This window comes from Rhea americana, unplaced genomic scaffold (genome assembly GCF_003343005.1).
Source record: "Rhea americana isolate MKP2758 unplaced genomic scaffold, rheAme1 scaffold_109, whole genome shotgun sequence".
In the NCBI taxonomy this organism is placed as follows: Eukaryota; Metazoa; Chordata; class Aves; order Rheiformes; family Rheidae; genus Rhea; species Rhea americana.
In genome coordinates this window covers 809,798-837,092 of record NW_028185139.1, presented here as the reverse complement: position 1 = coordinate 837,092, position 27,295 = coordinate 809,798, and the positions used below count along the sequence as shown (strand labels likewise).

Sequence of the window (27,295 nt, the reverse complement as noted above, 5' to 3'; positions counted from 1 at the left end):
TGTGGTAGAGTATGCACTGGTTTGTTGAGCCTGCAAGAATATTTTGGTCACTCAACGCAAGTCCAGAACAAAGATGGTCTTTTTTAACATGCAAGTTCCAAATGTATCAAATAGAGCTCTAGTTGGTGTATGAGTCCCTAAAGAAATGTCACTTGGAAAATAGAGCATCTTTTCTCTCTGAAGAGCTTCGGTCTGCTTATAATTAATGCTGAGAATACTTTTCCCTTCTGAATAATACTACTGAAAAAGTCCTAGATTCTTCCCCTCTAAACATGTTATCTTTAATTAAAGCATCCTTGTATGTATAAATGAGTATTTACATAAATAGTGATGCATTTAAAYACCAAAAATCTACTTTCTGAAATAGTGTTTGCTTTAATGTCTTGGCTGTGCTGGACATGGCAGGATGGCTAGCTAACAGTAAGATGTAAATAATTTGTTTTTTTTTTCTTTTTTTCTTTTTTTTTTTTGTTTTTTGTTTTTTGAACAGCCTTATCTCTGTGTCTGTATTCAAGCACATTGTTCAGTTACTGATTGAAGGCCCTCTAATTGGTAGGGCTGGGAATATTTTTGTGGAGTCATTCTAGCCAAGCTTTGCTAGTTGCTCTTTGCAGTAGTGTAACATGTTTGTCAGGATGAGGAGACAGTATGTGATGATGTTTATTGAGGGATCGTACTGAGGTAAACAACAGGAGCTGCATTCTACACTTCTTTTTTTTCTGAAAAAGTTAACTGTCCTCCAGCATTCCTGTTTTGAAGTATCACTATTGGAGATGATTGGTTTTAACCCATCACATGGGGCAAGTCAAGCATAGGCTTAGCAAATTCTCATATTTCTTGCACCTAGCAGCTGACTTTTTTTGTTTCCTTTTGACCTGAAGACACACAACTATCTCTGTCTTTTTTTTTCTGTATATCCTGGCTGTCGATCACATCTGTACCCTGGATATGCTTTGCATTTTAATAGAAGGTGAATCTTTCTCTCAGTTTAAATGGTTACGTATTATGAATTAATATCAAAATATATTGAAGAATATAGTTCTCTTGCCTGCTACATCTTTAGTGTTTATTGCTCTGATGTGGTGGATACATGTAGCACACTTCTAGACTTCTTTAAATCCAAACAGAACTTAACTATTTAGTTGTTATTAAGAGAAAAATGAAATAGCAAGAATTGTTCTTGTTACATATTTACTTTGGCACATCCTTTTGGTGTTGCAGTATTTGACAGAAAATGATGACTACCATCTGTTCCGCTCCTCTCTCCTCATCTTAAGTTCCTTTTCTTACTGAGATTGAAGTCTTCATAGGAAGATAACAAGTTTCTGTTTCATTCCCACAGTCACAATTATTTAAAAACAAACACACTTTTTTTTYCCTTTTAATCTCAGATACACATTTTTGGTCATGCTGCCCTTACTATCTGGAACCATGATCTGAATTTAAATTTACAGTGTGCACATCATTTTGCTGCACTGCAAACTGCCRGAAGTTTCTTCTGGAAATCTTTATATTCCTCATTTTCAACTATACATCTTTCTTTAACTGAAAGATTGTCATGTACTTTGTTTTTATGTACCTTGAAGTGCAAGGTTTCAAACTGTGTTTGTGCTTTTTTTTTTTCTGTGCAAAGTACTGAGTCACTGTCAGTTCTGCATACGTTAATAATTAAATGTTGTAATGACACAGTTTTATCACACTGATAATACAAAAAGCTTATAAAACTGCTGGTTAAGGAAGATCTTTTCCTCTCTGATTTGGTGGAAGACTCTTAAAAGAATTGGGTTAAAGGAAAAACATACTGTAAATAGAAGTATACGTGCTCTGTCATGTACCACCATTGAGTATGGGATAAATCTGARTCTTATCTAGAGATCAGACTGGGCAAGAGATTGGCAATAATGCTGTCACAGGGGAGGAAGGCAACCTGGTAGCAATTAATACWGGAGAACTTGAAGAAGCTGAAAATAGAACCTCAATTTCCCTTACGGTCTGTGGAACAATTACCTTCTTCTCAATTTCTTATCTGTAATATCGAACTCTTGGTTAGTCTGCACTTCCCCCCACCCCCTTCCCACCTCTAAAATGCAGATATTGGCATAGGATAAGGAGATTAAACACATTATTGCTAAGAACTCTGGAAGGCAAAACAGAACAATGCATTATTCATAATTTTTTTCTAGGCATTGTTGAATATCAAGATGTTTTTTGGAGCCTATTTCACTTCTTCAGTTGTGTCAGTTGGCTGGATAGTGGATATGTAGCTTTTTTAAAACTTTGTATTATCCTTGTCTCTCTTAACTTTTAACTATAACTTTTGATTTGAGAGACTTTTGTCTAGGAGACTCAGCTTTCAGCTGCGTTCGCTCCTAAGCTGTATGCAGGACTTCTGCTGCTTCTCTGYATGTGTGCAAAAAACTTTTTTTCTTTTTGGAATCTGAGGATCATAAAATAAGATAATGGCTGCTGAAATCTCTGCATGATCCAACCATAATGTTGTGAACTATCAAATACATATCAAATAAAAGATTCAACAGTTTTTTTCACCCATAATTATTGTGGCTGAGCTTTGCTAATTTAAGAATCCTTCTGGCTGTAGAGTCCTAAGCAGAAATTATTGTAGATGAAGAGAAATAAATTGCCTTTCATTTGAATCATGCAAATCAWTCAGTCATTAGGTCACAGTAATGTGTCACAGAGATCTTAGCTCAGATTCTGCCCTTCTGCATTTATGCGGAGGTGGGTTTGTGTAAGCATAATAGAGGCAAAGTAAGGAAAAAGAGAAAAACAAGACATGTTTTTAACAGCACATACAAACATGTTGGGCACAGATTTGAAAGAGCAAATAATGTTTTTAAATTTGCAGTCTTTTAAGTTGAGTAACTTCCTCTTTAAAAGTGTGGCATGCAGTATTTTAATGTGATTGTGAGATGTGCAGCCACTGGTTGGTCAAAGCTTAAATATGCGATCTCTGAGTGAGGCAAAATGGGTAATAGTGAACTTAGTCCCACGATACTTTTCATTTATCCTTAGCTAGGCTTGTGTCTAGCTGCCTGTGAGATTTCAGGCTACTACTGAAAAAATCACTCCACTTGAATACCATAGAAAAGTTTAGGTGAGAGTATATGGTGTAGGGTGCTCAGATACTCCTCTAAAATAAACTGCGTCAGGGATTAACTGGCATAAGCAAAACTTCTGAGTTTGCCCGAAGCCTCGGATCAAAAATCTGTTGACTGTTGCTGTTGTCAAAGGGTCAAAGCAGATTTATATCTGCAAGAAGCAGTGTTTTGCTGCCCTGGGCGTCGGGCATTCCTCAGTGCAGCCCTTGGAGTCGTATCCCGAGCCTCCCCCGGGCATGCGGCGCGCCCTGCTACTGTGAGAGGGCTGGCCGGCCCCCTGGGAGGGCGAGCTGSGTTTCTCGCTCTTCTGGGAGCTGACCTCTTCCCGTGGTTATGGACTTTGAATTAGGTTCCTGCTGTGCTGGCTAAGTGCTGATAGTGAACAATCTAGAATAAGACTGTGGAACAGAATGATACTATCTCTTCCTCCTACTTTGAAGAYACTATTGTGTACCACCTCCCTATGGCAGTAATGGTACATTTCTTATCGGGACAAGCCAGAAACCCTCTGGGATTTGTATTTCCTGTCTTTGATTTACTTCTCCATGTAGGAAGCTTTATTTTATCTGATGCCCAACTCTCCTCCTTTCCTACAATGTTAATGGATCATTTTTGTGCTCACTTGGGAGGTGTTGTTTGTTGTATACAAAGCAATTTTTGCATTGCTATGCTATTCTGAAGCTTGTCATTATGTTCCATAAACTCTGTAAACAGGAAGCTTTTTGTACACAAGTATCCTGACCTCATGGTTTTTTGTATGTTTCTTGTGTTAAATAATGACAAAACATGATGGCCAGAGATGGACACAGAATGAGGTGCAGCTTCTGGGACTGTGCCGTGTCTTAGTCCCCTTTGGACTGTCTGTTCTAAGGGACCCTGTTACAGGTGCCAAGACCTTCAGTGGATTGTTTTTCCTTTGAGATCTKTTGGGAAGGGTAACTTGCAATTGCTGCTCTCTAGACAAACTGGATTTGGAAACAAAGAAAGCAGAAGGGTGCATTTCCAGTAAAACCTAATCAGAGAGTTTATGTAACAGAACAAAAATAAACTAAAATATCGCTTCTAAATTGAGCCATTATTTCTCCTGCAGGGTAATTATTAATCAATATATCTGATATCTGACAGCATCAGAGTGCTCTAAGTGCTTGAGCTACCTTGTGAACTGCTAGTAAACCAACCTTAGAAAGAAATTATTATTAACTCTAAACCATAATCTCTGGCATGTATCCAAAAGCAGCATGGTCTCTTAGAGTTTCTATTTCATCCATACATTAGCTGTTTTGTACTGACCTGGTTTAATAGCACCACATGGAATTGTGGCTGCTGTGTATCATTTAAGCCGTAGCACCTGGGTTATATAGGGTTTGAGACATAAGAATGAGATTTCTAAATATCAGGTTGAAAGTCTTTCCAGTTGCTAATTTCTCCAATAACATATTTTAAAATGGTTCTTGTGTTGCAGGGTGCAGGTGAACAATTGCTGGTAGAATGAGTTGAGAGTTCCTGTGTTAGATTATTTCRTAGATAACTGCTCTGAAAAATACATAGCACTGTTCTCTGGAGCATCTGTTACCAGATASTGATGGAGACACAACATGAGGCAGGACAGAGCTTTGATACTAATAACAGTTRCTCTATTCCTGTGGAGCTATTCAGTCCACTGTTAGTACACAAATGGAGGAAGGTGCAAATCAAAATGCAAAAAATGCTGAAACGTAAGATGACTTTTAACATGGTAAGATACTGTAGGAAAGTTTTGAGTTTCTTGGGTTTGGGGGCTTTTATTCTAAACAGTGAACATTTCTTGAAAAGCACTTTGCCTCCTTCAAAAGGAGCCAGTTTTGGGGTGCTTTATTGAGTCCATCATATTTCAGCATTTTTGTTTTAAAACATGCTTTTAAAGAAGCAAAATGAAAAATTTATTTCTTAGACAGTACTTCTCTCCTAAATAGTCCATGGTATTTAATGCCTGTCTACAAACAATATCCACCCTGAGGAACAGCAAAGTCCTGGAGCCTTAAGTACTTGACCATGGGATAAATTGAAAATTTCCTTCTAATGTCTTGCCTTTGGTCATTTGAAAAAAAAAAAAAAAAACAAAAGAAAACAAAAAAACCTCTCCCTTTGAAGTTGTGATTTTAAAGGCAACATGCCTGCAATATTGCATTAAGAGACCTTAGAGAATAAAAACACCACTTTATTGTTTATAGCTCTAAAAACTGCATGTATTGCATCTGTTCCTTCTTCCACATTTGTGGTGTTGCATTGCCTTATCAGGAGAAATGTGGAACAAGTCTAAGGGGCTAATGACTTCCCTCTCACGACAGCTTTCTGTAGTGATTAGGGGAGTTTCTGGTGCAGATGCAYAGCCACTGAGGTTGCTTTCTGGTGTTCAGGTAACACACAGCAGTTTTAAAGAACAGCATTGAATAGCAAATTTGGGAGTGAGCGAGTTTGCTCTAAGTCATCTCCTCCCAACAAAGGCTGGAGAGGTTGGTAGGAGCATGCTGTGCTCCAGTAACTCATCGCTAGTGAWACTGTCTCTTTGAGTTTGCTATGAAGTGGTGCAAGTTGAAATACTGCTGAGGCACTTTGCCCTTGCTCTTCAGTCTGTGCACTGAGCAAAAAATCTAGCATAGTTGGAGTTCTGCACTTCTGTGTTCTTCTGTACTGAAGTAACTAGGAGTTAYGCAGGCACTTACAAGGGAATTGAAAGATGTTGAATATAGCAACTTGAGATCTCTGTATSTTAACAAAAATAATCCAAAGAATACCAGAGGCAGCTTCTTTCAAAACAAAAATGACATTTCAGGCAAACTGATTTGTCACTGCKCCTAGTTCTTTGCAGTAAGAGATAGAGCTTTTGTGAGACTTTAAATTAATTTTGGCACTTACTGCTGGACTGTAAATAAACTCATCCTACAATGCATTTGGAATTAATTGCAAAAATGTACATCTTTGCCTGKTTTTCATGTAACGAGTTCTTTCCACACATACTCTTGGGCAAATGCAAAATATGCCTCTTTGCACACAATCCCTCTCATGTTCTGCTCCAAAAATTCTAATTCTTGGTCTTGCTGAGCACAGGTCAGGAAGGGAGAAATCTTTTTGTGGCTCTGGGTACTCAGTGAYTTAGGACAGTTGAGTTTCTAGCTAGACTGAAATGGGATTCTGTTCCTGTGTAAAGCAGCGCTGCATTAGATGCTAAATTTACCATATTGGCAGATACTGTGGTGCTGATACAGCATAAGCCATGAGAGAGAAATCTTCTGTTTTTCTAGGTACCTAAGCCATCCTTCCTGGCCAACAGGGACTAGCAATGACAGACRCTTGTTTTCTCTTGGCACAGCTGTTCGTACTGGGCCTTTGTTAACGTACTGAAGTTGGCCAAGAATTTGAATTTTTTTTATGTAGTGTTAAGACAGCTTTGCCAGCAAAATTTTGTAGTCTACTGGTGGCTTGAGTTGTGCTGTCATTTTGGAGAAATTGTTGCTGCTTCTCTGTGACTCAGCAATAGAAATGTTATCTCATTAAATACCATGGTAGGTATTGTTTTTATGTAATGTATGTTCAGGTTTCTAAAACTCCATCCAGTTCTGCTTTGCAGTGAAATTTAAAGTGTGTTTTGGAGGCTCCTAGACTGCATTGATTTAGGTGTCGAGACAAGCTGAAACTGGACAAACTCTTTTTRATTCTGGGGTAAGTTGTGGCTTGAGTATGGTGGGGGTGATAAGAGATTGTTGTTTTGTGCKTCGAAGATAGGGCTGAGAAAAACTAGCGCTTCCTCAAATGACAGCGATAATGATGGAAAGACCAGTRAAACTAATTAATAGATCCAGTTCTTGCAGTGTCTTTTATTCTTATTCTCTAGTGTGTGAGGATTAAGGAGTTTCAAGTTGCTTTGCAAGGCTGCAGCCTTGCACTTGCATGTGTAAGCAATATGTTTGTGCAGCTGGCGGTCTTATCTCAAAAGTGTCTGACTTCTCTACAAATATTTTGGTGGGTGCTTATGTAGTGGTGGGTTTTTTTGTTGGGTTTTTTTCTTTTTGAATGCCAGCCTTCTGAAAATTAACTGAAGAGGTTGACTGAAATATGTCCTGTCAAATGAATCATACAAGAAATGGGTCAGTTTTGTTCCTGTTATGCCTATGTGAACTCCCATTAACTTGTGTTAGAATTCTTGCTTTGATCCAGGAATGAATATGGTCCATCCTTTCACTGAATATTTTATTTAGTCCTTTAAGCAATTTCAGAGCATCAGATTACTCTGCAGCAGGAAAAGAAAGGAAAAAAAAAAAAAAAAAAAAAAACAACTTCCAGCTTTGGAGAAAATAAAGACTATTGTGTGTCATAAACAATGCTTGCACTACAGAAAAGTGTAGAAATACTTAATGTTTTATCAACTCCCCTAGCATGCAGGTGCTGGAAATATGACATTTTTTAGACAATATGTATTAAAAAGATGACAACACTTTCCCGCAAACCACCTTGCAAACATTTCTCATACTTAAAGGGAATTTTGAAAACATTAATCATTAAAGAGAATCTGAATTTCTTCTACTTGCAGCATGAAGCAGTTCAAAAGTAGTCAACATGGATTTATTTCTTTAGCTTTTTCTTTTTTCTTCTTTTTTTTCCTTAAGATGTCGCAAAAGCACAACAGCCCTGCAGTCAGGTTATGCTGACACACCATGAAATCAGGCTGTTTTACTACTCCAGCAGRGTTTTGTTGCTTGAAGAAGGGTGTTTTAGAACCAGTAGGGCATGCATACAGCCTTTTGTTTCCTTTTTAAGAGTTCAGAGGGAGAAGGAAAGGGAAGGTTTTTACCTTTTGCACTGCTGTTCAGTAATGTGCAAATATTCCCTCCCTGGCCCCCTTCCCCAGGCTGATTAGGAAGATTGGACATGTCTGCCCTCACACTCTTCCCTTAGGTAGTGCACCAAAAGAAACTGTGGACCTACGCAAGACTTACAGCCTTGTTATACCTGCTGTTCACACCATAGGGAAGTTGAAAGGTTGAAGAACTAACTCTATGGATGTGAGGTTCCCCCCCCCCCCCAGATTCAATACTCATCAAATGTTGTAGCAATGTGATACCTCTAGATGGTTGTAAGATGTCCATTTATGGCACAGGCAGCAAAATGCCACCAACAAYATGGGGTGCGGAGCATGTGATGCAAAGATATGCAATATGTATCAATATTTTGCTAACACAACCTATTCTAATGTCTTATTCTGTGTAAGTAAGTGCCTTGTTTTTTCTTTTTCTACCTCTAAATCTTCTGTAGCTTATTTTCTTGTAATGTACCTAAGCTTTACTTGGATAATACTACTTACTGAAAAGATGCCATTTTGGAATTTTTAGGAAAATAAGAACTTCAGAGGAAGGAAAAGCATTAACTAGTTCTATTCAGAGTCACCTCCCCTACTTCTAAAGTTTGGGAGCAACCAAGTGCCRCTGAGTTAGCCAACATTGCCATTAAATCAGAGACCTGTTTAATTTTTAAGCTATGTGGTCTCTTTACTTGCTACAAGTTCCATTTTTAATAAATCTGATATCCTGAGAGTGATCGTTGAAATTTAAACATGTAGATCAAATCGTATCTTAAAAAGTGAATAAACCTTTATATTTTTTGAAGTATGTCACATGCTTCTGAACTATCTGATTAGGCTCACCAGAGTTTTTTTTTTTCTTCTCTTGCAGGCATTATGTTACTTGACATACTCGCGACATTGATTTTGGGGACAGTCATCTACTTCCTTCTTTCCAGGAAGAAAGAGGAGACATTACCCTTTAAAGAGGGATGGTGGGGCAAGGGACAAAAGCCTGACACTGAAGAAGATAAAACTATTCGTCCATTTAAGGTGGAAACTACAGAAGAAGAGCTGAGTGTAAGCAAATTTCTRTACTAGGGAGAGAGAAGTAAGAAATGGCCAAACAAATGTAGAWCTTGTTTGGAAGCAGTTTTTAAAGTGAAGCAATGGCTATATTTGTAAAAATGAGGGATGACCGAGATGCAGGACTTGCAGGAAGGGATTTTTCATTAGTTCAGAAGACAGATATGGATAGGTAGAGTTCACATGATGCTCTCTATGTGTGTGTGTGTGTGTGTGTATATATATATATATATGTATGTATATGTATGTATATATCTCTTTCCTCAGTTGTCTATCACAGGACTGCTAATAAATAAACCTACTCTGTAAAACTTAATAATTGACAGGAAAACCATATACCAGAYTATTCAGCTCTGCGCTCCTGTTTGTGCCTCTTGCTCAGACTGATTGTATAGGCCAGAATAAGAATAATGTCTTTATTTTATTTCTTTCAAAGGCAATTATGAATATTATTTCTTGAGAGCCTTTTGTTTGCAGCTCAAGAATGTTGCAGCTCGTAATTAGAGAAGAATTACCATTCAAGCATTTGATTATACGCTTTGATCAACACTAATACCATGGTAGTAAATACARTAAAAATACATAGGTTGCAGAATTTGTTAGATAGCAAAGCAGTAGATTGTGCATGTTTAATRTAGAGATTGTGCAGTTTCCTAGATCTGTATGGAGTAATGATTTAAACAGTACTCATGGGATTGCCCATGTGATTCATTTATAATAGATTACTTTCTCTGTAAAATCTGGGGTTTTTTTAATGCTTCATTTGCCCTCCTTAGTAATACAAGTGGACATTGATCTGTAATAAATATGATTTCTCCTTACATTGCAGACACAAAGCTAGATACTAACCTACAGATTTTTTGAAATGCATGATACTATGTTGTAGTATGTAACACTATTGAATCATACTCCATCRGTAGTAAACTCTTACATTACTCAAAATTCTTACATAACCTAGGAATTAAAGTTATGCTAGCATATATGAGATAAAACTTTTTTTTTGCTTTTAAGCTTTTTTTTTGTTTGTTTGTTTTTTAAAGATGTTGAGCATGGACCAAACAGCATATATGTAATGATATGTTAAAAGCTTTATTTAAAACTCAAGCTCTCTGTGCACACTAGTTTAACCATATTAGCAATTGTTAAAAATAGCATGCGTTTCCTGTGTTAAATGCCAATAAAGATTAGCGCACATACTAACATCTTACCTAGATTGAGACCACCTGTTAGGTGTGAAGCGTGAGCCAATGCATACGCCTAACTCATCTTAGCCGGAGTAGGAGCTGTCCTTATGGCTATGTTAGAAAATGCTGCTCAGATTTAAACCCCACAGAGGCTTGAGCGGTGGTGGTGGAGGTGGGTATCTCCGGAAGTCCCTTCCATCTCCAAMTATTCTGTGATTCTGTTTGTAGTAGGAAGGAGCTCTTGGCTGTCCTTCCTCGCTGAGCAATTTTGGACCGAATTTGCAGTATCTTCTGCATCACCCATACACTGTTGATGTGCAGTACTGTGGTCACTTTAATGGCTATTTTAGAGCTGGAAACTTTCACTCCCAGTCTGATTTCACCAGTTTTGGCTATGTGGAGTCTATTGTTAGGTTTACCAGTGAAGACACCCAGGCTGTTGGTTTGGGAAGGAGAGCAAAAGGTCTGAGCCAGATTCATGCACTGATAGTGAGACCGGGCTCTCAGGTAGCCTGGGGAACAAAGGAACAATGGAARGGTAAAGAAACTTATGCTTTGAAGCCACTTTAGCACTTTTGGTAATYACTTTGTGAGGTGCATATCCTCTGTTTAGCTGGCAAGAGGAGAGTACAATGTGATATGGAAACAAGTATAATAAACAAGCTTCCCCATTGCTGCCTGTTGTTTTTGGGTGCTGTTAGAAGGGGATATTATCTCTGTGGTTATCAGCCTTGCAAAGAGATCAGTGCTGCTGAACAAAGACAGTGAGAGTGTTGAATACAGCTGTAAATGGAAGAGGAAGGAGGGCATCTAGAGAAAAACAAGAATCGGAATGAATAATAATACAGCAGCAAAATGTACAAGGATCTTTGGAGAGTGTGCTTCCCCTCCGCCCCCACTGCAGTTCTTGTTTCACCTGGGGATAACTAGAAAGCATGCACAGTAAGTAAAGCACAAGCTGGCAGACACTAATGCTTGTGATGTCTCTTTCCTTCTTTGTTTTTCCCTTTAGGATTTGTTTAGGAGACTTGATCAGGCTCGACTCACTGAGCCACTGGAGAACAGTTGCTTCCATTATGGAACTAATTCAGTTTATCTTGGGAAGGTTATCTCCTACTGGAAAAATCAGTTCAATTGGAAGAAACAAGTCGAAGTTCTCAATAAATACCCACAATTCAAAACTAAGATTCAAGGTATGTGGCTTTTTCCCTTAAAAATAAGCAATCAGTAATACATAATCTTGTTGACAGTTGTCAAGGGCTCAGTGGTGTGCATGTTGCAGCAGTGGTAAGAAACTCCCTTGTCATAACTGAAATATTTAGGAAAAGGAAGATCATGTGGAATTCCCTTCAGCACAGATGGGTCATCAGCTGGCATTAACAGGAACCATACACAGGCATTTGGAATAAGAACTGGATCTTAAGATGTACACATGTTCCCTGACTTGCATGCTGTCATGCAAAAATACTCGCACATGCCTCCTCCTTTCCTGTTGCTCCATGTACTTGGCCAACTGCCGCTGTCACAGTTATGCTGCCTSTCTGGCAGCTGTGTCATTTGGGGCATGCTGGCTGCTCCTCTGCAGAGCTGGTGATCTCTTCTATGCCATTTCAAGCCGTGATAAGACAAAACTAAATACGTGAAAAAACAGGTTCTTAACTTCTGTCATCACTGAAACTTTTTCAGAGTATACAGCAATTCACAGAATTGTAAATAAGGATTGGGAAATCTCAGTCAGTGAGAGAGGTTGAGATTGTTGGTGAGCTGGGGCTGATGCAAGTAAGAAGTGCATATACTTTGCACTGCATATACGCAGTGCAAAACCCTTCTCTGCGTTTGTTTTCCACCTGCTTTGCTAGAGGTCAGCCGGGAGCAGCCCCGCACCTCTGCACGCAGCCACCGCAGACCAAAGGCAGCACCTGCTCCTTCTCGGTCRCTCTGCTTAACGGAAGGCTCGGAGCGCCTGAACTCGCTCTGCTCCCTTCTCTTTATATACATCAAGAAGTGAGGCGTGCAGGCTCTACTGGTAGAGTGAATTATTGTATCCTGGAAAGCAAAGCTTTGAACAGATTTCAGAATAAGCAGTTCGCCAGGAACTCCTAGTGAGATACTGTGGCATGTCTGTTTATGTATCATACAGATCATTCAGGAAATATGACTGCAATTTTTACCTTTTTACTTAACAGTGATRAGAATGCTTCTAGAATATGGTTTCCCATTTTGGTTTACTCAAAAGGTACCGAACATTCTGGACAAAAGGTAGAAAGGAACCATAAAATCAATCTGCTTAAATCGCTTTTAGCAAGGCATTTATTTCAAATTCTTGATTCAATGTGATTAGCTTATCAAAAATTAAGATGTATGACTTGACACAGGAGGCCTCCACAGAGAGGGAATGCTTACTGAAGGCTTTTTAAGTTTCTTTTGCTGCAAGATTAGGATCAATGGTGGAGACAGAAGCCAGACATGTTCAAATGTAAAATAAGGCATGCRCAAAACAAGAAAAGTGATTAACTTCCCCCAAAACAAACAGCTGTTAGCTGTGATGGATTCTCCATCTCTTGATGCCTTCAAGTCATAACTGTATATCTTTCAGGAAGAAAACTTGTGGTTGGCTGAAGCCAATCTGGCTGTGTAGGAATATTTGGGTGAAATTTAAGGGCATGTGATATACGGCCACTTGGACTAAATGATATAATTGTCTCTTTTGCCTTTTAGGCTGTGGGAGTTACTATGCTACCATTAGTAGATTGCTTCACTTCTAGGCCTTAATTTGCCAATTTATTTTAGAACAGAAATATGCCTACCTCATTTGCCTGCTGTGATGCTTAACTGCCCGTTATAAAGTACTTTAAGTTCCTTGGACAAATGGATCCACAGAAGTGCAATGTGTTTGCATAGTCACCAGAAGACTTCAGACTTTGTCAGTTCTGTGGTTAGTTTCAGTGTCATGGTAAATTTGGGCATATTAATTAATTATCTTATTTTTTACAGGTATTGATATCCATTTCGTTCATGTAAAGCCTCCTCGCTTGCCTGAAGGCCAGTCTGCAAAGCCATTATTAATGGTTCATGGCTGGCCTGGCTCATTTTATGAGTTTTACAAAATTATCCCTCTTCTGACGGACCCTGCTAGCCATGGCCTCAGTGATGAACACATTTTTGAAGTCATTTGTCCATCTATCCCTGGCTATGGCTTCTCAGAAGCACCCCACAAAAAAGGTAAGATGTGGGGGAAGAAGTTGAATTTTATACAGCCCGCGGTCTCATAGTGATACAGCAGCCCCCATTAGCAGAACAATCCCTCGTGGTTCCTCTTGTTTTCCCAGTGTAGAAATGAAGAGCCTGTGTGTCATGTGGAAAGAGAAGAGGTAAGAGTGTGACTTCAGATGACACCATTAATTAGTTTCAGGAGCAACATACAGATAATTTACAAAGGACTATAAAAAGTTTTTAAGTGACAATTTGTGAATCTCAATTCATGACTCAGTGAATGGTAGGCTAGTGAGCAGAGTAAACTTAAATTGTTACTATTTCTTCTGGTTGTTTTCAATCTACATTCAACAGTATTATACAAGGAGGTGAGAAGCAGCAGTTAAAGCAAATCAGTTCAGGTATCTACATGGCAGATTGCAGCCAGCTACCTGCTTGCTCTGCCTATGCTCTGAAGTAGCCAAACACAAGCTGCAGGAAATCTGAGCTTGGTAGTGTTTAAGGTGACACTGAGCTTAGTATCTAAGTGTGTGTAGGTCAAAGATTTGTGGGGAGGGAGGAGAGGTTGACTTTGCTTTTCTCTACTTCCACAGTTATGGTCTGACAGTGCTATTCGTGTGTATTCTGGAAGTGGTCAGCATTGGTGGAGGATTGTGTTACTAGCAGATGCTTCAGGTTTCCAGCTATCATTAAGTTGAAACTATGTGCTCAGGGCAGACAAAATGGGAACACGTTCCCAGGGCAATGTTCAGAGCCACAGGTCACACTCGGCTGGAGAAGGACTGTGGTTAACAGGGAGACCAATAACCCCTCAGTGGGGCAAGCGCATGGAGAGCCATTGGAGAGAGGAGAACAGCGGTCTGTAATGAGCACTGGATTTTCTCCTTCTGGTTTCTGCTCATTCTCTAGACCTTACCTTGGTGTGACAAGGGCATCAATACCCTGCCACTAGGAAGAGCAAGGCAAACAGAATGCTGTTTAGGAGCTTGGCTATTGCCTTTACTGGGAGAATAAATGCTGCACATGCAGAAGTATAGCAGGAGTTAATGCTTTTTTTTTTTTTTTTTTAACAGACTTTGATTCTGTAAGTGCTGCTTCTGTCTTTTATGAATTGATGCTGAGACTGGGATTCAGTGAGTTCTATGCACAAGGTGGTGACTGGGGTTGGCTCATCTGCACCAATCTGGCCCAGATTGCTCCCGGGTAAGTACCCGTTTGGTACAGTGCTACATGATCAGCATGCAAAGCTGTTCTATTCTTTAAATAGTAAAGTATTGCTCAGGCACTTGAGTGTTCCTACCAGGACCTCATATGAGCACTATGCGGTTTCTGTCTTCAGTGCTCAGTGTTAAGCAGTGATCCAGATCTGTATACTCTTCCTGGGTTTCTTCCAAAAAGAAACAACCAGTTGCACAGTAGCTTTGTTATGGCCCCAGATTAAGTCTGGAGTGGGACAAATATTTATAAGTAAAAGGAGGATTTGTGGTCTAGTGACATGCTGATTACTGACAGTTGCCCCTTTGACTTTTTTTCACATGAAAAGCCATACTACAAAGTACAGCTAGGGTGATGAGCAATGATCAAATTAGTGGATCAGAATTTAAGTACGTCCATTTTGTTAGTAACATTTTAAATATAACAATTCTTGAGTCAGATCTGAGTTTTGTTAATATGTGTGTGTTTTTTTTCTGTTTTTTTTGTTTTCAGCCATATGAAAGGCCTTCACTTAAATTTAGCCTCAGTTACAAAAATGGGATTCACTCACGTGCTCTCTGTTTTGCTGGGACGCTATCTTCCAGGGCTCTTTGGATTCCAGGATGAAGATGTTAAGCGGATGTTTCCCTTCTTGGAAAAAGGATTCTACAGGATCTTAATGGAGTCTGGCTATGCTCACATACAGGCTACAAAGCCTGATACTGTTGGTAAATGAAAAATCAAAGAACAAAATACTCCAATAATAACAAAAACAACAAAAAAGAAACCCCTCAAAAGCTCAAAATACTTAAGTTTGTTACTGTACTTTTCTAGAAACAAAATATGTTGTGTTTATTTTGTTTATACTTACAGAATCAAAGTACAAAATGTTCAGAAAATATATATTTTTTTCAATTCAAATGGGAAGGTTTGAGACTTTTAAAGGTATGCTCCTCTTCTATATGCACTCAGAAAAGAATACCTATCTGGGTGTAGTGTTTAACTCATTTCCTGCATGCAGAAACAGTAAATCTGCACATCAAAATTGAGTGTGTGGTTATGTGCCTGACATGCTCTAAGTGCTGCTGACCTAATTTTCAGTTTTTGTAAATAAAATAGTTTGTTTAATACTTTTCTGCTTCATCAGGGACTGAATTCCATTTCAAAAGTAGCTACGTTGAGAACAAAGTATCATTTCTCCATAGAGAATGGATCACATTTAAATGGTGTAAACTACAAGAAGCTTTTAGTTGTCTCAGCATACAAGCTAGATTGTTCATAGGGATAAATAATACCTAAAAAGTAMATTGAATTTAGTTATCTCTTGTTGGACAGCTGTTTCAAGAACACTGCATGTATCTTAGTTTAATGCAGCAGCAATTCACTCACTGTGGATTAAGAACAGAGCTAAAGAAACTATATGGGTATATTCTTAAAAAGTGTATGCAAAATGATAACTAAATGGGTTTTAAGTAATTTGGCTTGATTTGAATTGTCTCTGAAAACTTCTAGTCTTTTGATTCCTTGTATGCTCCAAGAAAAGATGGGGAAGCTGTAGGTGACAGATGGCTAGGCCCAGTTCTGTTCCTTTTGCTTGTGGCTTTCTGGCTGAGTCTTGTCCCTACCAGTCATCTGTGGTTTATCAGAGCAGACTGCAGACTGTGAAGCAGCAGTTAAGTTCATGTTTTGGGAGCAGAAGCAGGAGCAGTCCTGCAATTTTGAGGATGAGGAAAAGAAGGAGCATGGCAGAAGCGAGGTTTCTGCAGGGAGAAAGACACCCTGCAGAAGGGAGCAGACTGTAGGTGGGAGAGGCTTGGCCGGAGAGGCTGCCAGTGCCTTCCTGAGGCTTCTGCTGGAAAGGGCCACCTTGCAAGAAAAGGGATCTGACAGGGGAGCTGCAGGCAGTCAGTCAGTCAGTCAGAGTATCCTAAGTGCGGAAGTTGTCTCTGACTTTTGGCTGATAGTATGTTCTTGATTGCTTCAGAGTTGGCTTTTGATCAAATTGGTGTCTGTGGATCTGATTTTATACTTACTCTCTGGGGAACTTTCATGGAGTGTGGGTTCATTTTTGGTTGATTGAAAAGCCTTGGAATTTGCCTCTGTTAGGAGTGCTGTTAGGATCATTATCAGTTTTTCTTCTGTATAAATAGATGCACACTTCCTCATTTCCTTCAAATAAGTATACTGGAACTGGTTAGTGCTTGTCCAGTTCTGCAGATCTGAAAGGTGTGTTAAAAACAACCTTTTGTAATATTTGGTATTTGAGTTATAAATGTTAATTATTTGATAACTGGAACTCAGTTACCATGTTTAATCTGCAATTATTAATGAAATTGTGCTAGCTATACTGTCAGGCACAATAGAGGGAGGGTTGGGGTTGCATGGATGGGACTTCAAATACATGCTGTTTTCAGGAAGAGCTTTTTCTAAGCCAGAACTGAGCGGCTGGGACAGTTTATGGTCCTTGTATTTGACAGCATTAGGCTGCATTAGCAAAGTTCCAAGAGCAAGTGTGGTTCTTCTGTCCAAACAAAACAAACTATAAAAGGTATATTAAGCTTTGTTCCACATTAAGGCAGTTGGCTATTCTGATGCACAAGATGGACCTTTTAATAAAGCCTTACACTTCCTTATTGAATTTCTAATAACCTCTAAAAAGGTTTTTCCATTAGATAATGAAGCAAATTCTCCTGGTCTCTTCTTACATATGTAGGCATGTGGAGTTTGACCCTGTAATGCTGTTAATACGTGACAACTTCCACAGTAATGGAAACAAATCTTACTTGGCACACCAAGCTTAATTATCTTATTAGCTCACCAAAAGAAAATAACAAACAAAACAAAACAAAAAAAAAAAAACAGCAGAAATCCAGTACTGTTACGTCACTTGAAAAAACATACAGTGTGAGCTAATATGGAACCTCTTTATTTGCAGATATTATCAGTTCATGATTCAACAATAAACGACTCTGGATTAGTCTAATACTTTTTTTTTTTTTTTTTTCCTTTTAACACAAGTGCTGGAACAAGTTTGTAAAAAGTTACTTACTCTGTATTAAAATGGGCACCTTCTCTGAGGTTAATAGGATATTCCAATTTCAGTTAAATTTTCCTCCTCTTTCTCAGGCTGTGGTTTGAATGACTCTCCTGTAGGACTGGCTGCATACATCTTGGAGAAGTTTTCTACATGGACTGATCTGGAATTCCGTAATTTAGAGGACGGAGGACTAGAGAGGTGAGCACTTCCTCTTCTGCTGTTTTCAGATGACATGATTAAGCCCCAAGTGTCTACTTTGGCTATTCTCATCTTACAAGAAGCTGGGAAATAGAACTCGTGATTCATTTTAATACTGATACTTAATTCTCTATGTCCTTGCTTTAAATCAATCAGTATTACTTAATCTACCTAATGTTTGCTAATGAAGTCACTCGTAGTTTGAGGCAGAAATCTGAGACTTTGATGACCACTTTGGAAACTGCTGAGGTACCTGACAGAAGTTGAACAGAGTCATGTTAGGAAAATGTCAAATGAAAATTGATTTGAATAGCACGTTTCCACTGCATATAGCTAATAATTTGGTATGAAACATGCATTATTTATGTAATGTGTTGGTGAAGTTCTTCTGATGCCTCTATGGAAAGCTTATGGTAGCATTTGGGATTATGAATAATAAATGTCACAAGCTGTTCCATATGCTCTTCTGCTCCTACCCACCTGGTCTAGGGACAGTATAGACAGCTATGCTGGACCATAAGTCACTTGCGGGGGATCTGCCTTCCATGTGGAAGTTTAAATGTCACTTTCTAGTTTGTGTTTAAAAGCCTAACATGCTTATTTGGCCACTGACACACTTAGAAGAACGGGGAAGGAGGTGGAAGTAATATACTTCATCTCACAACTGTTTTTATTATCAGTGAGTTATCTATTCAACTAATTTTGCTATAACAGTTTCTTCTTACAACCAAACCAAAATCAAGTCCTTGCCAAAGTAATATAAAATGGTATTTAGTTTTAACTGAGCAATCTCTGGGCTGACCTTTTCAGGAAGTTTACCCTGGATGATCTTCTCACCAATATCATGATCTACTGGGTGTCAGGTTGTATAGTCTCCTCAATGCGTTTCTACAAAGAAAATTTGCAGAAGGGAATAGGCACACAGAAACATGAAAAGTAAGTAGTTTCTTCTTTAAATATTTTGCCTTGAACTTAATCTTATGGTGGCTGACAGGTCTTACTGCAAATTTATGAACGCTGAGCAAAAGCACTGCTGTTCTGATTTTCCTTCACAAGATCGAGCTCTTAGGTGATGTGTAGTGTTGTGCTTGGAAATCATATTGCAACTTGGTAAGAATCGCAAAACGTTAGCAAGGAGCACTGACTAGAACAAGGACTTCCCACTCATGGTTTATGCAAGTGAGGAAGAGCATGTGCAAGTAGTCCAGAATTTTATTTCAGGTAAAAAGTTACGCTGTGACTGATCTATCTATTCCAAGTTTAGTTTATGTAGATCTGTTACTTTTCTGGAAACAGACTGCCTTTTTCTGTGCAGGATTTAAGTCCTGCTGTTCGGTACTGCAGTATACTGACAAACTGTGTCATCTGAAAGTCGAACTGATGTTCCAGCTGTGCAGGAACACTTATGGCAACAGCTTGGTTGCATATACTTGTGTCARCTGGAGTATTAGTAACTGCTTAAACCTGCTCTGAGGTACTTGCAGCAACAGCTAACTGCTGGATATTTATTTAGCTTTGAAATGGTGCTCCCAAAAAGCTGACTCAGTTCTTAAAGCTGTTGTAGCCACATGGTAGGCTGTATCCCAGTCCAGTCCTGCCTACATGAGATGAGATATGAGCTTCTCCATACCCAGAGGGTCTCAAAGACCCTTGTGAAATTGGGTACCCATTTTTCAGGTATATATGCCCAAGACCTTGTGTATCTTTTAAAGTCAGCCAATTCTGACAATGCAGCTTATGTGTATGGGATATTTAGACCTTTTGTTATTCTCCACCTGCCAGTGTTCAGCAGAGTGTATTCATGCCAGTTGCAAGCAAGAGCTTTTGTCCATGGGTACTGCTTTACAGGGTAAAGTCTCATATTTCACAATGTCTTCTCTGGGCAGTCTGGATTTACTTTTTATTGTTTTTTTCTTCTCGTCCTCCCCTCCTTGCAGCAGTTCAAGATAATTTCTCCACTACCCCCCCCCAGTTGCTCTGACAGGCTCAACATGTTTTAATTGTAATCTTCGCTGTAAATCTCTCTTACCAGCCCTTGTCAGATTATGTGCTTTTCCTCCAATACATGACTCTAGAGCCCTGGATGCAGCATGAGGAAACTTGATACCCACAGCCTCCTAGAGCTCTCTTCTCAGCTTTCATACTTCAAACTCTCATATCTTGAATCCCTTGCAAAGCTGTCTTAAACATATGCAAAAATTATAACTATTTGATTTATTTTTAAGGAACTGCATTGTTGTCTAGTATATAAATTTTGGATCTGGAAGTCAGCTTTTAATTACCTAAAGAGTGTGCCCATGCTGAAGAATAAAATTTCCAAGGGACTTCCACTGCCTGCTGAATTAAGTGTTTGAAAGATAAAAACTATTTTCTTCTCTCTCTCAGGCTCACAGTACAAGTACCTACTGGCATTGCCTCCTTCCCTAATGAACTCATGCACACACCCCAGGCTTGGGCCCAGAAGAAATACACCAACATAGTCTCTTTCCATTACATGCCTCGTGGTGGCCACTTTGCAGCTTTGGAGGAACCAGAACTTCTTGCTGAAGATATTCTGCAATTTGTTGGAAAAGTAGAGAAACAGCAACTTTGGAGAAAGAAAGGAGAGTAAGTCCTGTTAGGAACAGCAGGAAAATAGCATGTGCTAAGGCAAGTTTACAGTAACCTATGTAATTAGATCTGATTCTTGACAAGATGTGAGAAAGCACAGCAAGAAGAATGCAATACAGCTAGGTAAGATGCTGCCTTTGGGCCTTACTGTGTGTTTTGTTTTTTGTTTTTTTTTTTCCCTGTCTAGTTCAGCTAGGCTAAGAATGGAGCATGAGGGCATTGGTTATTTTTTTTTTCTCCCCAAACATAGATTTTTAAAATCTGTTCTATAGTAATACTGGCTCTTGCTTTGAAGTTGTCAAAAAGTCCTTAAGACTAATGGTGCTCAGCTGAGCTGTTCCAAAAAGGCTTGTCTTTACTGCAGCAGTGAGCTTGAGTTAGCGGATGGACGAGATTCCACTGAAACAATAGGGAACAACCTAGCAAGACAAGTTGAGTGAGTGCATTGATTAACAACCAGCATTAATCTACAGTGCCTATTAAATAGCCAGCTGGCTGCCTTGCTCTTCCAGCTGGTGCTATTACACAGCTTCCTAGCTGCAAGAAAGCTCACTCCCATGCACTGGGCTGCTGGCACTGCAACTTGTGAGGAGCAGCAGGAGCAGCAGACAACCAGCTGAGACATGCAGGCTCCTCTAGCTCAGGCCAGGAGGAGGGTTTGGAGTAGGAGTGATTATAGCTCAAGCTACTTCTGCACTGAACTTGCGCTCTTAACAGCTAAAATCATAGCTCTGGAAAGGCTCAAGGCACTATAGCTTTGCACTGCTGCTGCAGGATATTGTAAACACCTCTTATAAAAGAAAATTGATTTAATCTGAAATTAAAAGAAACTTGTATTAAAACTTCGAATAACACCTGTGTATATGTTTCTTTTAAACTTTCGAACAATTGAGATTTTACTTAGTGATAGCAGTTAGTTGTCAATTTAAAAATTACTTGGTTCTCTCTGACCTTGCATGTTATGAAGGTCAGACTGAAGGCAAACTGCTCAAAGAAAATTGAATTTGAAGGTCTGTGTGTTTTTGCCAGTAACAATCCCTAGTGTGTATGGCTGAGCTTCAGACACTCTTGAACTATATCCAGATGACTGATTTCAGTATAGTTTTGTTCTCCAAACACTTCTAATACACTTCCTTACCCCTGCAAAATCCATCAATAACACTTGCATGGATTAGTATTATTTTACAGTATTAATTGAAATGGAAGCTGTTAAATAGCAGTCACTCCATCACAGAGCTCTGCTCCATCCCATGGGGCTTTAGACTTAAGAATACAAACCAGTTTGTTTTGCAGAAGGGAAGCTGTCACTGCTCCTGGGCACATTTTAATCGTGGTGCTCCACTCAAAGCCACCAGATACACTATGACAGAAAAATCATTAGGGCAGAGTGACTATGGACCACTGCTGACCAATTTTCTGAGTAGAGGTGAGAGCGCTCTACCTTTCCATGCCTCTTCTGTGTTCCTGTGCCAGGGTGCTAGCAAAGTACAGAAACTCTCTGGTGTTCCTACATGATTTGACTGCAATGTTGTCTTAGACCTTCAAGCCAAACATGAATGCTTAAGACAGATACCTGAGTGCTGACTGCCTCCAGGTTAGTAGTGAGCACTAACTCTGCATTTACTTTTAACTGCTTTCAGTCAGAATTTGTGTTCTCACTTGCAAAATGTATTGTGGTATATTGTGTTTTAGGCCAGTCTGTTTCGAGTAGACCAAAAGAAAATGTAGAATTATTCACTTGGTCTAAAAGGCATTTTTCCTCCCAGAGAAGAATATCCCTGAACTTGTTTCTGGGTCAGGATGAAGAAAGCTAGCTATTCAGAGAAAATCAGGTCACCTCTGAGAGCAGCAGCTGTTTGCAGGCATGACTGCGCTCCCTCTTGCACAAGTCCTTGATTGCTGGCCATTTGCTTTTGCTTAGCTTCTGTCCCCTGCATGGCCTTATGTTTCAGAGCCGGAGGTCATCCTCCGTCATCTTTAATGCACATGCAGACATCTGCTGCGGTGCTAGGGAGCACTGCCATATACTAATATAAATGAATACTTCCCTAGGGACTCTTCAGTCACAACACAGATAAAGTAAGTGGGAAAGAAGTTCGCTATATGATACCTGCCAAACTGATTTTCAGATGCRAGTAGAAGGCTCGAAGCATTTTCTGCCCTCTTTCTGGAGCAAATCTCCTTGCAAGGGCCCAGCCTTGGTGAAAGGAAGCACATCAGGACTCAGTTTAGCATTCTTGTCTTACAGAGCTGGTGAAAGAACAACCACCCTTAGACACTTTCTATTTTTAAGTGTGCCTCATAGTGCTCAGCAGTTTGAGACAAGGATAATAAAGACAGTAAGTGTGCATGTCTTTGCTCCATTCTGCACACCAGGTAAGCTCCTCAGCCTCCTACACACAAGCTGGCCACACTATCAAGTTTTACTTAGTGCAAAAAATAGTGGCCACGACACTAAATACAGCATGAAAATGGACTTGATTAGCCACTGTCCGAAGAAATCTGGACATAAAAGTTGTAGGCTTTAGAAACTTAAAATGGTGAGTAAACATACTGCTACAGCAGATCTCAAATTTCTTCTGAACTCTGATGTAATGTTTCTCAAACCTTAAGCCTACAGCTATCAGCAGCTCTTTTTCATTACCTGCTATCTACACCTATATACAGTGATTCAATGACCAATGAAATTCTATGACAGTCTGTAAGAATGTAAAAGTCAGCTAGCTGTGTGCCAGCCATAAAGCTGGACATCAGCTCCCCTCCTTTTTTTTCAAAATAATCATCTGGTTTTAGCGATATGCAGCTAATCCCACTGCCTGCAGTGTAGGGTTTAATACTAATACACATGTTTTTGTAGGCTAATGATGGTATCTGCATCTTCTCCTGCAGAGAGGAAGTCTCCCATGAGCCTAAGACTGGGGTTTGATAGTCACCTTGAGTGACCCTTCTGATATGTTCCTGTATTGGCCAGGGGGCAATTATTTGGTACAGTACTGCTCCAGTGAGGAGTGCAAAAATAAAAGCTAGTTAATCAAAAACAGTTTTAACATCTCTTTTAGCARGTAACCATGCATACCAGATTGTTACATTAGTAGTAAGTGGTAAGAAAGGATTCCCCACWTTGCTATGTGCATTCTTACACAAGTAAGCCAGCAGTGTACCTGCTGCTCAGACCATAAGTTTCTACTAAGAAGGCCAAATGCTCTGCAGCTGTGCTGTTTCTTGGGAACAATGCTCTTCGCAGTAGTAACTACAGCCTTCACGAGAACYCAGAACCTCATGACACTTCAGTGCTCAAACTATTTGACATTGCTCAAGAACCATTTCTTGACCTATGTCCTTACACAAAGAAATTGCTGTCCTAAAAGCCATTCCTCRAGTTATTCCAAAATAGGCTTTTCTGCTGCACTGAAAACAGAAGTAGCTGACCTTAACCATGATTTTTAATTAKCCAGCTACAGCCGATGAAGAGTCAAAGGTTCAAAACTACAGAGATGCCACTGAAAATAAAAACAAACTTACACTCCCTCTCCCTTCCTCTTTCTCCCCAGATGAAGTGCTTCCGGAGCATATCTGCTTCTGGTATGGAAAAATCACTATTAAAATCATCATCGTCTTATACAACTCCAGGAAGATAAACTCCCACTATACCCAAATTTGATTTCMTGATTCTCAGACTATTACCCTTAAAGTCCTGAAAATCCAAGCCTCTAAATGCAGCCTTTGGACTCCTYCTTTAACTAAACAAGACTTTGAGTATATTTTAAAAAAGGGAAAAAACAAAAAACCACCAAACAAAAAACCACCAACCCCCCTCAACCAAACATCCCCTCAGGCATTACTTAGATGATGAGTTAAAAATAACTTGACTAGAAAACACTTTTTACACCAAAAGTTAAACTTTCATTTAGTGAAAAGTAGACTCATACTTAAGTCTGGCCTCCTAGCTAGATCTAAATCCAGAGCGGACACTTTTCATGACCACTGAGTCAGCAAGGATTGCTTGGGGCAGGAATTACCTGTTCAAGCAGACAAGCAAATGTGCATTCTGTTTTACAGCAGGTGTGATATATCAAGTGCATTACACAAAAGATACATTTTTTTCTGAAGAGTTTGGAATGGAAAGACCCTGCTGGGTACTGTAGGAAGAGATGAGAATAAATTCATACTGATTTCAGGCTTGCTTATTTTAAAACACTGAGAAATGATGCCACTTGTTTTACTTGCTGTAATAGCACTTTAAAGAACATAATTCACACTAAACCCATGTTGCTTAGGATTAGTTTTCTTACATGGAAGAAATATCCCTGCAGTGCCAGACAGCCCTGATGGTGTTATATCAATGCTGCTAAGAGAATTAGCCCCATTACAATTGTCAGTTGTCTTCTGGAGACTGGTATTTATAAACTGATCTGCACTGAGTGACAGCTCTTTCCTCTTGCGAGATGCAGTCTCCAACTCTAGTCTTTAAAATACCTTCCTGACTGGATTTTAAGATGTTGAGGAGGACGCTCATCCTCTCCGTGTTTCGAATTTGAACGTCTGCCATTTTGAGAGCAGGAGGAACAATACATGTGATTTTCCTATTTAAATGCTGAATTTCCAGCTTCTTAAATGAAAGATAATCCCCCCTTGCAGCAATGGTTCAAACCACTGCAGATGATCAATGCAGAAGCAGCACTGCACAGAGAAGGGGAGCCTGGAAACGCGAGAGGATGACGGAACCACAGGCGACCACCCAGCTTCTGGGCCACAAATACCAAGATAAAAGGTGTGACCGTACAAACACTGCCTCAGGGCAGTTTCTAGAGCACCAGAGACATGCAGGGAGGGGAACACGGACTGTGTTGCCACCACCGGCCTGCACTGCCTCCGCCAGCAGCTGGGAGGGGCTGGGCCTCCTGCCTGCGAAGCCCAGCCAGGGGCCTGGCCCTGGGGCAGCCCTGGCTGCTGGTTCCTCTCGGCRGCAGCAGCTGCTCCCTGCCCGGGCGGCAGGACCGACAGCCCAGATCCACAAGGCCCTTCATCCTGCTTCTGCCCCATCACCCCGCGGCGCCTTGTGCAGCGCAGAGCCCTGGGTGCAGGTGGAGAAGGCAAAGAGAAGCCACCCCTGCAGCTCTGACTGGACCCTCCCGGTCCCTGGCTGCCCCGCCGGCATCCCCTCTGCCTCCATGGCAAAACTGACTYCTGCCTGTCCGGCTGATGCTGGCTACCAGGTAAACACCCCCCCTCGCTTCACAAAGCGATCTGCTTCCTGTCGCTTCATTCCTCATTCCGCACTGCGCAACGGGTGGTGGACGCGCTGCGCGCACAGGTATCTGATAAGCGGAGGAAACATCTGCCTTCGCGGAGGGACCCGAAGGGCCTTGCCCAGCTGACGCTTCTCCCGTTTTCTGGGCAGCAGTCCTCGCTCAGTGCACTCTCCCAAGCGAGATGCTTGGGTTGCAGCTCTGCTCCTAAGTAGTCTCRTTCACTCTTGGACTACAGCCATCCTCACCTTGTAGGTCTCATCTCCGCTCAGAGTGCRTCTGCTAACCTTCCAGCTTCCTCCAAGTGGATGCAGATGAAGGAGAACTTTTTTTCCCCTCAACAGTTATTAATCTGTTTTGGAWCCAAGCCTGCATTGTTGGGGTGGTTTTACAGGAAAATACATTTGTATCACTTAAGGTCTCTTGTACAGACTCACGGGAACAGAAGTCCACCCTGCACTTTTGTCTTTTGCCCCCTCGCCCCCCCCCCTCCCCCCCATCGCCTTACATCTTTTGTGGCTGGTAGAGCCCTCTGCAGAGATTGGAAGACATTCTTCATGTTACAGGGAAACCTGAGACAAAAGAGGCATTAAGTAATCTGCCAAAAGATCTCACACCAGCTGAGCAGTAGAAGACACTGCAGAACATAGATATGATTAATTCTAATTTCATCACCTTCCCTTTTCCCTTTTCTTCCCTCTACTTAAGCAGATTCTTTCTGGTCCCTTGAGACTAGAATGATATTTTTCTGTCTTAAGAGTAATTTGGARAGCACAGATGTCAAAAATTCAGCAGAATAGGAAAAGTCTACTTCATTCTCTAAAGCAAAAACTCTGTCATAAAAAAAGAAAAAATCCTATGCACGTACCTTACAAATTCTTTAAATCACTTCCATTTCCCTCTGTGGAGACAGCTGCTAGTTTTATTTCTCTGTGTCTGCAGATTGRAAAAAAAATCAATATACTGCTGATTTGCCTTAGGCATTTTTTTTTTTAAATAATGATTTTCGAATTCAAAGTTAAGTTTTGACATGGAACACATTCACTYGAAGAAAAGCAAATTGGTGCTCTGCATTTCAGGGGAGCAGGCTGTAGTAAAGCTGATAAAACAGGAAAGCCAAATCTTCTAAAACATCTTTAAATGCATGGAAAAGACTTTCATAYAGAGGGAAGAGGAACTATTTGCAAAAATGCATTTATCCTGCATTCTTTCTGCTCTCAGAAACATATGAGAGGCAAAACAAATAGCTGCCTTTTAAAACCAATCACTAACTTTCTTTACCAACCTTCACCTTTTCTTTTTGTCTCGCTTCATAAAAATGGGAGTTCCACAACAACCAAGATGCAACTCAATACAAGAGTAACAGTATGAGCCAGCAACAAAAAATTCTGGCTCTATTTTCAGGAATATGCTATGACATATCATACTTTAGATTTCTGGAACTCTATTTTAACAACTGCTTTTGAGAATAGTTGTTGCCATTAACTATTAACTAGCACTTAATTAACTACTGAGCTTAGAAACATGTAAAATYCTCCCTCTCCCTTTCTGGACTATCTACAGTCCCACTCATTCCCACTGGAGTATCACGC

General features: G+C 40.1%; 1 protein-coding gene across 2 annotated transcripts in view; it reads left to right on the top strand.

Annotated features, from left to right (window-relative positions):
* The window catches only part of EPHX1 (epoxide hydrolase 1), a 23,806-nt gene extending 2,498 nt beyond the window's left edge, over positions 1-21,308 (top strand). For both annotated transcript variants that reach the window (XM_085311611.1, XM_085311617.1), the window contains exons 2-9: positions 8,825-9,012; positions 11,215-11,395; positions 13,197-13,424; positions 14,489-14,618; positions 15,123-15,337; positions 17,736-17,844; positions 18,655-18,780; positions 20,230-21,308. In XM_085311611.1, coding sequence (XP_085167737.1) covers positions 8,830-9,012; positions 11,215-11,395; positions 13,197-13,424; positions 14,489-14,618; positions 15,123-15,337; positions 17,736-17,844; positions 18,655-18,780; positions 20,230-20,455 — 1,398 coding nt within the window. In that variant the 5' untranslated portion in view covers positions 8,825-8,829 and the 3' untranslated portion in view covers positions 20,456-21,308. The remainder of the gene's footprint in view (positions 1-8,824; positions 9,013-11,214; positions 11,396-13,196; positions 13,425-14,488; positions 14,619-15,122; positions 15,338-17,735; positions 17,845-18,654; positions 18,781-20,229) is intronic.
* The last annotated feature ends 5,987 nt before the right edge of the window (positions 21,309-27,295 follow it).